Source organism: Triticum urartu, chromosome 5A (genome assembly GCF_056163025.1).
Source record: "Triticum urartu cultivar PI428250 chromosome 5A, HENAU_Tu73, whole genome shotgun sequence".
NCBI classification, from domain to species: Eukaryota; Viridiplantae; Streptophyta; class Magnoliopsida; order Poales; family Poaceae; genus Triticum; species Triticum urartu.
Genome location: NC_141877.1, coordinates 48184960 through 48199543, shown reverse-complemented (window position 1 = coordinate 48199543; position 14584 = coordinate 48184960). Strand labels below are relative to the sequence as shown.

At 49.9% G+C, this 14584-nt stretch overlaps 1 protein-coding gene and 1 pseudogene across 1 annotated transcript; one reads left to right on the top strand and one right to left on the bottom strand.

The window, feature by feature from the left end:
- Positions 1 to 239: 239 nt before the first annotated feature.
- Positions 240 to 9765, bottom strand: LOC147967931 (uncharacterized). Its single transcript, XM_087523321.1, has 2 exons — positions 9175 to 9765; positions 240 to 398 (listed from the first exon to the last, which is right to left on the bottom strand). Exons 1-2 carry the CDS (start codon positions 9763 to 9765, stop codon positions 240 to 242), a joined length of 750 nt encoding a protein of 249 aa, XP_087379447.1.
- An 874-nt stretch (positions 9766 to 10639) lies between these two features.
- Positions 10640 to 12315, top strand: LOC125527418 (uncharacterized; annotated as a pseudogene).
- The last annotated feature ends 2269 nt before the right edge of the window (positions 12316 to 14584 follow it).

The window sequence follows — 14584 nt, the reverse complement described above, 5'->3', positions numbered from 1 at the left end:
TTCTTGGGAGGAGAGGTTGACTGGGTGCAATGTGACTCGTTTTTTTTTTCCGAAAAGGGGGACTCCCCGGCCTCTGCATCAGAACGATGCATACGGCCACATTTATTAGAAAGTAAATAAGGTTCAACAAGGTCTTAAAGTCTACAAACAAAATGAATGGCTAGCTCACACAGAGCCTCAACGCCAAAACAGAAAGCCCAACAAGCCACAACCGGCTGACAAAATAAAAGATAGGTAAACTAATCGCCTATCCTATTACACGACCGCCATCCAACCCGGTTGAAGATATCCCACGCTACCATCTCCCACCGGACAGATCCAGTAACCAAACGCTCCCTGGCCTCCGTCGGAGTGAGTAAGGACCACATACGGATCAGCGCAGTAGCCCGGAATAAAACCTGCAAAAAATGAATAGTTGTTGTTCTGTTAAAAGCTAAATCATTTCTGCAATTCCAAATTGCCCATAACAACGCACATACTCCTACACGAATGTGTTTAGCTGTTTCGGACTCTATCCCAGCAAGCCAAGCCCCGAATAACGTGTTGACCGAAGTCGGAGGAGTAATGTTAAAGGCAATTTGCACAGAGCGCCACAAACCTCGTACCAACGGGCAGTCAAAAAAGGTGTGCTTGATAGTCTCATCCCGATCACAGAAACTACACCTAGTAGAACATGTCCAGTTGCACTTAACTAGATTGTCCTTTGTTAAAATTACTTATTTATGTACAAACCACATAACACTTTAATCTTCAAAGGGACCTTAACTTTTCAAACCTCTTTGGAACTAGGAATCACACTAGAGTTAATGATATCGATATACATCGATTTAACTGTGAACTCCCCAGATCTAGTAAGCTTCCAACACAACTGATCGGGCTGAGGAGTTAACTGAACCTCCATCAGTCTACGAACCAAGTGAAGCCATGCTTCCCATCGATCACCCACAAGCACCCTCCTAAACTGAATGTTGAGTGGAATGGACTGCAAAACCATGGCAACAAGAGCCTCACGACGCTGAACAATATGATATAGGGACGGATACTGAGTCGCCAAAGGCGCGTCGCCAAGCCACGTATCCTCCCAGAAGCGAGTGTTGTTGCCATTACCGACAATACACCAAGTTCTATTAAAGAAGGTAGCTTTGATTCTCATGAGCCCCTTCCAGAACGGTGAATCAGTTGGTCTCATTGTGACCTGGGACAGGGTCTTGGACTGCAGATATTTACTACCTAAAATCTGCACCCACGTTGCCTCCGTCTCAAATGACAACTTATACAGCCACTTACTAGCAGGCATCTGTTCTTGACTTCAAGATTTTCAATACCAAGGCCCCCCTGGTCCTTTGGTCGACAGATAATATCCCATTTGGCCAGTCGGTATTTTCTCTTAAGTTCATCACTCTGCCAAAAGAATCGGGATCGATAGAAGTCCAGCCTTTTCCTAACCCCAACTGGGACCTCGAAGAAGGATAAGAGGAACATAGGTAAACTCGTGAGCACCGAGTTAATAAGAATCAACCGGCCTCCATAAGACATGAGTTTCCCTTTCCAGCAACTCAGTTTCTTCTCAAATCGATCCTCGATGCACTTCCATTCGCTGTTTGTTAGCTTACGATGGTGAATGGGAATACCGAGATACGTAAAAGGTAAAGCCCCCACTTCACAACCAAACAATTGTCTATATGCCTCTTGTTCGTCTTTGGCTCTACCAAAGCAGAACAACTCGTTTTTATGGAAATTAATCTTTAGCCCCGTCAATTGTTCAAATAAGCATAACACTAACTTCATGTTTCTCACTTTTGCCAAATCGTGTTCCATGAAGATGATTGTATCATCAGCGTATTGCAGAATGGACACACCACCATCAACTAGATGAGGCACCAAGCCACCCACCTGACCGGCTTCTTTTGCCCTCCCTATCAGGATCGCCAACATATCAACCACAATATTGAACAATATTCGAGACATAGGATCGCCTTGTCTCAGACCCTTATGCGTTTGGAAATAATGACCTATATCATCATTCACTTTAATTCCAACACTCCCTTTTTGCGTGAATGTTTCCACCTGGCGTCGCCAAGCTTCATCAAAGCCCTTCATGCGTAAGGCCTGTTGAAGGAACGGCCATTTGACTTTATCATATGCCTTCTCAAAATCCACCTTGAAAATAACTCCATCACGTTTTTTCGTGTGAATCTCATGGAGCGTTTCATGAAGGACGACAACCCCTTCCAGGATATTCCTGTCCAGCATGAAAGCCAGTTGAGTAGGCTGCACCACGGCATGCGTAATCTGTGTTAGCCTAATCGTCCCAACCTTGGTAAATATTTTGAAACTGACATTCAGAAGACAGATAGGCCGAAATTGCTCGATTCTCACGGCCTCTGTTTTCTTAGGAAGCAGGGTTATTGTTCCAAAATTTAGCTGGAAAAGCTGCAAATGTCCCGAGAACAAATCATGGAACATCGGCAACAGGTCCCCTTTAATAATATGCCGGCACTTCTTATAAAACTCAGCCAGGAAACCATCCGGACCAGGTGCCTTATTATTTTTCATCTGGGAAATGGCCTCAAAAACCTCCTTTTCCGAAAAATGGGCGGTTAAGATATCGTTCTCCACAGCATTAAGTTGAGGTACATCTTCGACCCTAGACTCATCCAGAGACACACAGTTCTCCTTTGGTGGTCCAAACAATCATTTGTAGTACTCAGTAATGTAAAGCTTCAGGTTTTCTTGACCGATAATCGTACCCTCATCTTGCTATAGATGGAAGATTCTCTTCTTCCTATGTTTTCCATTGGAAATCATGTGGAAGAATTGAGTGTTCGCGTCCCCCTGGACCACTCTTCGTACCTTGGCCCGCAGTGCCCACTTTAATTCTTCTTCACGAAGGAGTTCTTTCAGCCTCATCTCAGCGTCAAGCTTGGTATGAAGCTCGGTGGCTGGAAAAACCGTGGTTTTTGCTTTTACATCTAAGGACTGAATAAGGGCAAGGAGCCGTTCCTTTTAAACCTTAAAAATCCCACTGAGATGTTTAGCCCACCCACGTAGGAAACTTCTCAGATGCCTAATCTTATTCTGCCAACGCTCAAGCGCATTTCCTACCGCCTGCATCCTTAGCCCACTCTCTGGCTACGAGATCCAGGAAGCCTTCTCTTTCGAACCATGCAAGCTCGAACGAGAACAAATTCTTGTTGCCCGAGTAGGTAGCCCCACCAGAGTCAAGAAAAAGAGGCGTGTGATCAGAAATCCCACGAGAGAGAGCCTGAACTGTTACAAAGGGAAACTTCTGTTCCCATTCGACACTTGCGAGTACCCGATCCAACTTTTCGAACGTTGGATTTGGCATGGCGTTAGCCCATGTGAACTTCCTACCCGAAAGCTCAATCTCTCTCAGATCCATGCTTTCAATAATAGTGTTGAACATAAACGACCATCTCCCGTCAAAATTATCATTGTTCTTCTCATCACGTCTCCTAATAATGTTAAAGTCTCCCCCAACCAGAATGGGGAGCTGCTCAGACCCGCAAACTCTAACAAGGTCGGCCAAGAAATCCGGTTTGAATTCTGCCTGCGCGGCACCATACACCGCCACCAGAGCCCAGTCAAAACCATCAACCTTGGACCGCACCCTGAACTTAACAGCAAAATCTCCTATGACCACATTTCGAACTTCGAGAGACTCGCATCTAACACCAAGTAAGATCCCTCCCGATCTTCCTCACGGTGGCAGACAATGCCAGTCAAACTCAATACCCCCCGATAAAGTGTTGAGAAATTGTGGTGAGAAATTTGCTCTACCAGTTTCCGACAACGCAATAAAATCCAATCGATGCTCGATGGATGCTTCTGCAAGAAACCTTCTTTTAGTCAAGTCCTTCAGACCACTGCTATTCCAAAAGATTCCTCTCATATCTCGTCATGGAATTTTTTAGCCGTGCGAATCCTAGCACTCCTACGTACTGCAGACGTCGGGTAAATCTTGCGCTTCCATTTGCGCTTAGGGCTGGTCCTCGTGTCCACCCAGTCCTCTCTCCCCGTTTCGGGGGGTCTAACTACATCCATGTCGACACTCTCATCCTCCTCCTCCGGCTCCGGGAGGGGAGGCGTGAGATCGACACAAAAATCATCGAGCACCCGGACTCCCAAAGCATCAATCTCGGAATCATTCATGGGTTTGACGGCAGCTAATTTCCGAATCAAATCTAAAGCCCTCTCGGCCTCTAGATCTAGCAAATCATTGATGGAATTAGAAATCTCACCCTCATTACTACCTAGTGAAATCCCTAATTGGTTTGCATTATCAACAATCTCATCGTTCGAAAAATGCAAGATGGAATTAGAAGTATTCACCGACATGCCAGTAGTGACCTGGACGTCACGAAGCTTGGCCGCCCTCACGGCGCAGCGCTGCTGCATGTCGTCCACCTCCGGACGGCCCTGAAGATGACAGCTCAACCGTCGGCCCTCAGACGCCTGGTCCGGAATCCCGCCGAACTGTATAACCTCCTCCCGAGTGAAGTTGCCCGGGGAGTGACCGCCTGTCACCCCCCGGAACACTCGACCGGTCCCCACGACCGGGAGAGGGCGCCGAGTCAGATGATGGGGAACCAAGGGCCACCTGCCCCCGCTCCCCATCCACCCCAGACCGCAGGCCAGGAGTGCTCGCCGGTGCCAACGGTGGGGCGGTCCCCCTAGGCGCGGAAGGTGAAGAGGTCCCCGAGGCCACCCGCCCCAAGCCCCCTCCATAGACCGGACGTACCACCTGCAGTACCGGCCCAGCGGTAGGTGAAGAGGGCGCCAAGGCCACCTGCCCCGGCCCCCCTCCCGAAGGTAACTCCTCCCTCATGGTGGCCCCGACCGGAGCGAGAGGAGAAGGGGGCGCCGAGGCCACCTGCCTCGAGCCCCCTGCAGAGCTCGGAACCACCACCTGCAGCTCCGCCGTCTCAACAATATGCGAGGGAGGCGAGATCACTATCTCCAGACCCCCCCCCCTCCGCGCAAGAACCCTCCACGCCCGGGCCCTCAAAGTCCAATGCAGGTAAAGAGTGCTCAAAATCCTCAAATGACTCCACCCGCTCACTCCATAGTCTTGGAGGTGCAGTAGCAGGCTCGATAGATCCAAATCTCAGAGTGGTCGAGGGCACTAAAGAAGGAGGCGCCGTCCCATCTCCGGTCGTCTGAGCAATAGACCCCGGTCCCTCGGACATCTCTCGTCCAGGATCAGCTGCCGGAGTCTCCTTAACTCCCGCACCATCATCATCCTCATGCATATCAACGTCAGTGGCAGCAGGTGCCTCAGCAAACAGGCTGTCATCCTCAAACTCAATCTCAAGGTTGTAAACCTGGCCTCGATAAGCCCACTTGACCACATCAGGCACAAACTCAATGTGCAAAATATTGACCAGTAAGCGAGCAACCCCATGAGCTCTAGTAAAGGCCATATCCACTCGCTCAGGCTTTCCCACCATGATGCCCAAGCTAGCAACGACCCTAGCATCCTGCATAGGCTTGGAAGGAGCACCCGAAAAACGTAACCAAGCCTGGGTAAGAGGTTTATCCTGAGGCTCAATCAACTTCCACTCATGGAACTCAAGAATGCCCTCAGTACCTGGCACTTTGCACATCCCAAAACTCAACAGCCTCTGTAAATCCTCCACTGTCGGGAACTCAACCCTGAACAAGTTTGCCTCTAGACTGACAAGCTCCCAGTGGAAGTCTCCTCGAGCCAGCTCCCGGAGCCGCTGCACAATCTGGGTCTCAGAGACTTCTCCTTTTGTCACTTTAACAACCCCAGTTGTCACACTCTGAACCTCATCGGGAACCTCCCTCTCGGTCGGAGACTCAAAGAACGTGAGCTCAGCACAGTACACTCCATACATCATATATAAGAGTCGGTACCTGCTCCCTCAAAAGCGGGCGTCCCCCCGACTCATGGGTTGGCTTGCCACACGTATCGCATAAAACTGACACACACTCAGCAATGAAATGGCCCTTATCGCCACAGTGGTAACATAACATTCTTTCCTTCTTGCGCGCATACTTGGCCGCCCTGTCCAGCTCAACCCTGTCAGAAGCCTCCACCGACATTGACCCAATCTCACCATTAGCAGGAACCACCACGTCAGCCAGTGCCGTCACCACCTCCATAGCCTGGCAAGACAACCCAGGCTCCTCAGTAGTCTCGCCAACAGCTGTCTGGTCAACAAAAACAGGATGCTACCATGGACAATAGCGGGCACCTCGGCCACCTCGGCCACCACGGTTACCATGGAAACCACCGCGGTTACGATGAGCCGGTCCAGGCGCCCCTTCGACGGAGCCGCCCATTGGCCCCAGGAAGGGCCTCTCGGCCGAGCCATCGCTCTGCCAGGCATACCCCCGACCAGCACCCGTGGACGAGGATCCCCGGTGATGTCCATCTCCATAAGTGTTATGCCCATCGTCACCCCACTCACCACGAGGCGCAGATGAATCTCCCCCACTAGCCAAAACATGCGGCAACTATGCCTGCTTCAACACCGGCGCCGCCGAATTCTGTGTCTGCCTTGCCACGAAATGCGGCGGTCTGGCCCCGGGCTGCATCGCCACCGGTCGTAGCTGGCCACCTGAGGCCAGAGGAGGAGGCCTCGGAGCCGGGGTGCTGCGGCCCGCGACTGCCGCAGGGCTCGGCACCGGTGGCCGAGGGCCACCCCATCCCACAACTGGCTGCGGAAAAGCCACCGGCGTCGGTGGCCGAGTGCCCGCTAGGCCCGAGCGCACCGCCTGCTTGTGGCGGTCTAGGGCCGCCCGCGTCCTGCGCCGCCCGGCCGGTCCCAGCACCTGGGAGCGGGGCAACGCCACCACGGCCAGCCCCGAGCGGCAGTCCAGCACCGCCGCGGCCCGTTCTCGGCGGCACACCACCCCCGCTGCGGCCACCCCCTACCGGCGGCACTTGCCCTCAATGGCCAGCACTACCCGGGGTGCCAGACTTGCCAGGGGGCAGACCTCGACCGGCCATGCCGTGGAGAGGGGGAATGTGTTGGGGAACGAAGCATAAATTCAAAATTTTCCTACGTGTCACCAAGATCAATCTATGGAGTCATCTAGCAACAAGGGAGGAGTGGATCTACATACCCTTGTAGATCGTGCGCGGAAGCGTTCAAGAGAACGGGGTTGATGGAGTCGTACTCGTCGTGATTCAAATCACCGATGATCCTAGCGCCGAACGGACGGCACCTCCGCGTTCAACACACGTACGGAACGGAGACGTCTCCCATGCCTTGATCCAGCAAGGAGGAGGGAGAGGTTGATGGAGATCCAGCAGCACGACGGCATGGTGGAAGTAGCGGGATTCCAACAGGGCTTCGCTAAGCGCTGCGGGAGGAGGGAGATGTGTCACGGGAGGGAGAGGGAGGCGCCAGGCCTTAGATTTGGTTTCTCCTCCTTTTCCCCACTATATATAGGGCCAAGGGAGAGGGGGAGGCGCAGCCCTTGCCCCTTCCTCCAAGGAAGGGTGCGGCCAAGGGTGGGGAGGATTCCATCCTCCCCAAGGCACCTCGGAGGTGCCTTCCCCCTTTAGGACTCTCCCCTTTTTTTTTCTCTTGGCGCATGGGCCTCTTGGGGCTGGTGCCCTTGGCCCATATAGGCCAAGGCACACCCCCTACAGCCCATGTGGCCCCCCGGGGCAGGTGGCCCCACCCGGTGGACCCTCGGGACCCTTCCGGTGGTCCCGGTATAATACCGATGACCCCGAAACTTGTCCCGATGGCCGAAATGGCACTTCCTATATATAATTCTTTACCTCCGGACCATTCCGGAACTCCTCGTGACGTCCGGGATCTCATCCGGGACTCCTAACAACTTTCGGGTTACCGCATACTAATATCTCTATAACCCTAGCGTCACCGAACCTTAAGTGTGTAGACCCTACGGGTTCGGGAGACATGCAGACATGACCGAAACATTCTCCGGTCAATAACCAACAGCGGGATCTGGATACCCATGATGGCTCCCACATGTTCCACGATGATCTCATCGGATGAACCACGATGTCAAGGACTTAATCAATCCCGTATACAATTCCCTTTGTCTAGCGATATTGTACTTGCCCGAGATTCGATCGTCGGTATCCAATACCTAGTTCAATCTCGTTACCGGCAAGTCTCTTTACTCGTTCCGTAACACATCATCCCGCGATCAACTCCTTGGTCACATTGCGCATATGATGATGTCCTACCGAGTGGGCCCAGAGATACCTCTCCGCTTACACGGAGTGACAAATCCCAGTCTCGATTCGTGCCAACCCAACAGACACTTTCGGAGATACCTGTAATACACCTTTATAGTCACCCAGTTACGTTGTGACGTTTGATACACCCAAAGCATTCCTACGGTATCCGGGAGTTGCACAATCTCATGGTCTAAGGAAATGATACTTGACATTAGAAAAGCTATAGCATATGAACTACACGATCTAGTGCTATGCTTAGGATTGGGTCTTGTCCATCACATCATTCTCCTAATGATGTGATCCCGTTATCAATGACATTCAATGTCCATGGTCAGGAAACCGTAACCATCTATTGATCAACGAGCTAGTCAACTAGAGGCTTACTAGGGACATGGTGTTGTCTATGTATCCACACATGTATCTGAGTTTCCTATCAGTACAATTATAGCATGGATAATAAACGATTATCATGAACAAGGAAATATAATAATAACCAATTTATTATTGCCTCTAGGGCATATTTCCAACAGAATGCGCCTAGCACGCCCCGCACCACGGTCAGAGAAGTTCGGCCGGCTCGCACCACCACAAACCCTAGATCATTTCAATCGATGACACCCAGGAAGAACATCGATCGTGCATGGGGGTGTAGATGGAATCGACATGCGTGCCTGGTTACATTGGGCCTCATACCCAGTTAATGCAGGCCCATCATCGCACGGGCCCGGCTCACTCAGAACCGGCCCACCCCCTGGCACTCCATGCTCGCGGCCCAGGAGTGCATTCAAACGCGCCTCCCGCATGCGAGCGATCCCGATCGGCCGCCCCGCCGGCAACGGCGCCACGGCCGCCGCCGGCCGCCGGGACTCGGTAGCAGAACGGATCGATCCCTTCTTCCTCTGAACTTTAATCCAAGAATCCGGCTGAATCAAATCAAAAAGGGTGAGGTTTGGAAGACTAACCTTCGGGAGGGGTCCCTTCCATGGCCTGACAGCCGTCGCCGCCGTTCTTCGGTGCACGACGTGACGCACCATCTCCTTCCTCTCGCCCGCGTGTAGCCCAACCCTCGCCAGATCGTCCACCAACAAGATCCTGTCCACCGTTGAGGCAACCTCATCCTCATCATAACCCGAAAGGAAAAACTCACAAAATAGATCAGAAGGAGTCGGCGTTGGCGGAGACGCCGGCGGATCATCCCCATCCCCGTCCGCCTCATCGTCATCAGATCCGGCTAGCGCCCAAAACCGACCGCCAACCCGCGGGCGAGCCACAGCCCCCGAGGGCAGAGGCCCGGCGATCGCCGCACCGCGCCCCGCGGAGTCGCGCGCCTTGTCGACCCCCCTGTCGCCCGCCGTGGAATGTGACTCATGGACTGTAATGTTCTTTACTTCTTCTTCTTTTACAGAATCACATGGGATAGATTTTGCAACGGAAGCGTTAACTATTTTCCGCAGCCCCTTACATGCAAAAACACGCAAATCAGGATGATGATGATGATTCTCAACAGTTTCCCTAGGCACAGCCTGATTAATTAGCACGTTGCTTTTGGCCATGTCAGGGAATATTAAAGATGATTAACTGGTCACCATTCCGCAAGAAATTAAGAGGGTGCTTGGATATGTTTTAGTCTCATGACTAAAAATAGTGAGACTAAAACTTGCTAGTCTCACCCATGCTTGGATCCAAATATTAAAGAGACTAAAATCAAGTTAATGAGCATTTATTATTCTCCAAATCCTTCAATCCAGAACTCGCCTGTGTTAGAGGAGAGGAGTTAAATGAGAAGAGAGAGGACTAATCCACATTTTAGTAGGGGTGCCCCTGACTAAAACATTTTAGTCTCAAGACTAGTTTTAGCCGCACTTTAGTCAGGGGTACTTGGAACTTTAGAGGGTGCTTGGATCCAAGGGACTATTTTTAGTCTGACTAAAAATAGTCTCTTTTAGAGGCTAAAGTTCCAAGCACGTGTGACTAAAAAGATACTAGAACTAGTCTTGAGGCTAAAAAGTTATAGTCAAGGGAACCCTACTAAAATATGGATTAGCTCTCTCTCCCCTCATTTAATTCCTCTCTTTAACACAGCCGGTTCCCCTCCTGTTCCCTCGTCTCCCCCTCGAGCGCTCCTCTCCCCCTCCCTCTGTTCATGCGAGGACGAAAGCAGCGGGCCTCTGCAGGAGGCATGCGGAGGCGCCGGGCCCCCGCAGAACGCGCCGGCGGCCGCCTCCACCTCCGCTGATCCCCGCCGGCTCGGCCTACCGCCGCGCCTCCGCCTACTGCCGCGGCTCCCGCCTCCGCCTACTGCAGTGCCTCCCGCCTCCGCCTACTCGAGCGCTCCTCTTCCCCTCCCTCTGTTCGTGCGAGGACGAAAGGTGAGACTGAAGGCCAAGATCCATCCGCCATGGACGGCGCCCGTTCGATTTCTTTAGTTTTGTGCTTGTTTTTCCATTAATCGGATGAGTGTCTTGTCTCAGATCCATCCGTCATGGACGGCGCCCCGTTCGATTTCTTGTCTCAAACGGAATCATCTGGTGCTGCGGCGGAGGCCATGGACGGCGAAGGGTGGGGCTTGACGCCGCCCCGTCTCCGGCATGATAGTTCCGGCAGCCGCGTTCCGAGGGCCGGGAACGTCGCCGCACCGCGCATGGACCTGGGGGACCTTGACCTCAACGCCGACTGCGGCGCCGCCTCGTACCCCGACATGACCATGTACACGCATATCCTCCAACGGGACAGCGGCTCCGGTCAAGGTTTCCCCCCACAGAGGGCTAGATCAGATGGCTTGCCGCTGCGAGGTCGTCCACCTCGCCAAGGTCTGTCCGTAGCGAGGGCACCAGGTGCTCGTGGCAAGGCCGTCGTGGTGCCGGGGGGAGGTGATGCTGCTGCCATGCGAGTTGTTGCACGTCGTGGGGGTTCAAATGGCGCGGGCTGCAGCAGGCAGCCGCAGGTAGTGGCGATTCCGGTGGATGATGATGACGACATCGAAGAAGACGAAGATGAAGATGAGAACACGCTGAACCAGCATAGGAAGGTATACAATTTTCTTTGAAATTCTGCTCACACCATTTCTTTGAAACAGAGAGATTTAGGCTGTTTACTTATGCATATTTCTTTTAGAGACCAAAAAGCAAGGCTAATTGGACAGACGAAAATACGTACATTTTGTGTGAGTTAGCTTGTGAGGAGATAGAGGATGGCAATTTTACTGCTAAAGTTTGGACCAGTCAGGGCTACAAAAATATGAAGGAGAAATATTATCAAAAGACAAAATTGTGGCATCCAGGGAGGGAAGTGAAGAACAAAATCTAGAACCTGAAGGGTGTGTACAATGATTGGGTATGGTTACGGCAACAAACCGGATGCGGCCGTGGCGAACATGGAGAAGTTACGGCAACTACAGCTTGGTGGGAGAGGGAGATCAAGGTACGACAACTAAAGCTTTTTCAATGACAAGTACATGAGCAATAGAGACATATGCTAATGTTGTACAAATACTATTTTGCGGAGTAGACCAAATCTCAAGAAATTTAGAAAGGGTAACCCTGAGTACATTGGACTGTTGCATGAGATGTTTCATGAGGTAGCTGTGGATGGTACTTTTGCTTACGTACCTGGGCCAGCAGATGATATAGAGGCAAACGACGATGAAGATATAGAGGCAAACGACGATGGCAGCCCAATGAGTACCAGTACCCGCAAGAGGGGTGCCAGCTCAGTTGATTTTAGGAGTACAGCAAGTAGTCCTTTAAAGAAAATCAAAATGAACATGGAGAATGGCAAAACTAAGGGTCCATTTTTGAGGACCTTGAAGGAGATCACCACCAGAATGGACAAGGAAGCTGAGACATCAAACACTATATTGCAAGCAATTGTAGACCAAGGCAAAGAGAAGTGAGGAGCGTAAGGTAGCAGTAGCTACATGTCAGCAACTTGCCATTGAGTGTGGGGCAGCAGAGGAGTCAATTGAGTACTTTGTAGCATGTGACTTATTCAAGGACAAACACAACAGATTTGTCTTCCAGAACATGAAGACCCCTCAAGCTAGGCTCATATGGTTGAAGAGATGGTGCAAAGCAAAGAAGATGTATGACGAAGATGAGTCATAGCTAGGTTGTCGTGTATCAAGTGTCTCCTATTGTGTCATGTTTCCTATGATGAGTTAGGCTAATGTGGACCCTTTATGTTTTGAATTGCTATGTGAACCATTTATGTTTTGAATTGCTATGTGGACCCTTTATGTTTTGAATCGCTATGTGCACCTAATTACTATGTGTTGAACATAATTCATATGTTGCAGGATGACTCTAGTGATGGTGATAGTATTGATGAGTCCAGTGAAGAGGAAGAGGAAGATGAGGACTCTAGTGATGAGGAAGAGGAAGATGCAAGGAGAAATAGAGTGCTAGCACTACTCCAGTTGAGGCGGAAAAGGCTCAACAATATAGGTATGATCGTCCAAATGTTTGGTTCATATTACATTGAGCGTTTCATGGATAAGGGGGGAAGGAGGATTTTAAAAGCTAAAGAGTCCGGCTATGAATGGGTACTAAGAACTCTGGGACACAGAACAGACTGCTATAAAATGTTTAGGATGTATCCACCTGTGTTCCATAAACTACATAATTTGCTAGTGGATTCTTATGGGCTGAAGTCTACTAAGAAGATGTCATCAATTGAGGCTCTAGCTATGTTTTTATGGATGGTGGGAGATGGTCAGTCCATTAGGCAGAGTGAGAATCATTTTGTAAGGTCCATGGAGACAGTTGTTAGGAAGTTTGACACAGTATTGCATTGTGTGGTTAAGCTTGCGGCTGACATAATTAAGCCACGAGATCCTGAATTCAGAGTTGTGCATGAAAGGTTAAGAAATGCTCAGTGGCATCCATGGTTCAATGACAGCATTGGAGCAATAGATGGGACTCATGTGCAAGTTGTGGTGCCACCTACCAAGATTCCGCAGTACTTAAACAGGCATGGCTACTATAGTGTTATGGCTGTATGTGATTTCGACATGAGATTCACTTTCATTCTTGCCGGGTGGCCTGGATCGGTGCATGATATGAGGCCCTTCAAGGATGCCCTTAGCCGGTTTAGTCACAAGTTTTCTCATCCACCTCCAGGTACCATACTTCACATTCAGTACATGATTGAATTGTTATACATTGACATTGACTTTGACTGAAATGCATTGCCATCAATAGGAAAATTTTATCTTGTTGACTCGGGCTACCCCAACAAGGCGAATTATCTTGCACCATATAGGGGACAGAAGTACCATTTCGAAGAGTTCCAGCAAGGCACCATGCCGAGAGGTAAAAAAGAGCACTTCAACTACACTCATTCTAGACTACGCAATGTCATTGAGCGTTCTTTTGGAGTCTTGAAAAATAAGTGGAGGATCCTTTTTAAAATACAAAGTTATCCTCTACACAAGCAAACAAAAATTATTATTGCATGTATGGCCTTGCACAATTTTATCCGCGAAAGTCAGTTGGCGGATAAAGAATTCGACAGGTGTGATAGAGATGAGAATTATCAACCTCTCCTTGAGGAAACAAGAAGAAGGCGTCGTAACAGGAGGGATCTAGAAATGGAGCAAGATTCGGTAGACATGAATCAATTGAGAGATAGAATTGCTGATGGTTTGTTCCAGGGCCATTGAGATCAGTGTCATGTTATTTATTTTCTTGTGTATGGACAATACTAATTTCCTTATGTATGGACAATTTTACTTTACTTGTATGGACAATTTTTATTTTCTTGTGTATAGACAATTTTTTCTTGAGAGCAACAGGGGCGGGATGGTCAGTCCATTAGGCAAAAAGGCACAATTTTTTCTGGGTACTGTTCTCGAGTCTGTAGTGTCAACATTGTTGTTTTCTTATGTTGGTCTGTTGATATATATGCCTACTGTGGATTCACCAGCCTTGTTAGGTCTACTTGTCACCTCTGTTTCCTTGGATTTCTTATGTTGGTCTGTTGATATATATGTCACCTCTGATATATATGCAATACTTCTGCTTGACTGTAGTTATACAATTTGCACCTGTAGCAGTAGGGGCGGGAGAGGATTTGGCGGGAGCCAAACTACCGTGGGGGAGGAGTTGGTTGCAGGGACAAGTAGGATTAGGGGAGAGGGAGCATAATAAATGTTCATTAACTAAATTTTAGTCTCTTTAGTTTTTGGATCCAAGCATGGGTGAGGTTAACAAGTTTTAGTCCCACTACTTTTAGTCATGGGACTAAAATGTATCTAAGCATGCTCTTAGCTTTTTAAAGAAACTATTTTTAGTTAGACTAAAATAAGTCCCTTGGATCCAAGCACCCTCTAACTAATCATGGAGTGACAAATTCAACGGGCACACATGCGTGCCA

Excerpts from the sequence above, each read along its gene's own strand:
- LOC147967931 (XM_087523321.1), bottom strand. The coding sequence starts at position 9,765 with ATGGCCAAAAGCAACGTGCTAATTAATCAGGCTGTGCCTAGGGAAACT. Across the intron at positions 399-9,174 it reads GGAAGGGACCCCTCCCGAAG|GTTTTATTCCGGGCTACTGC; the intron begins GTTAGTCTTCCA and ends CATTTTTTGCAG.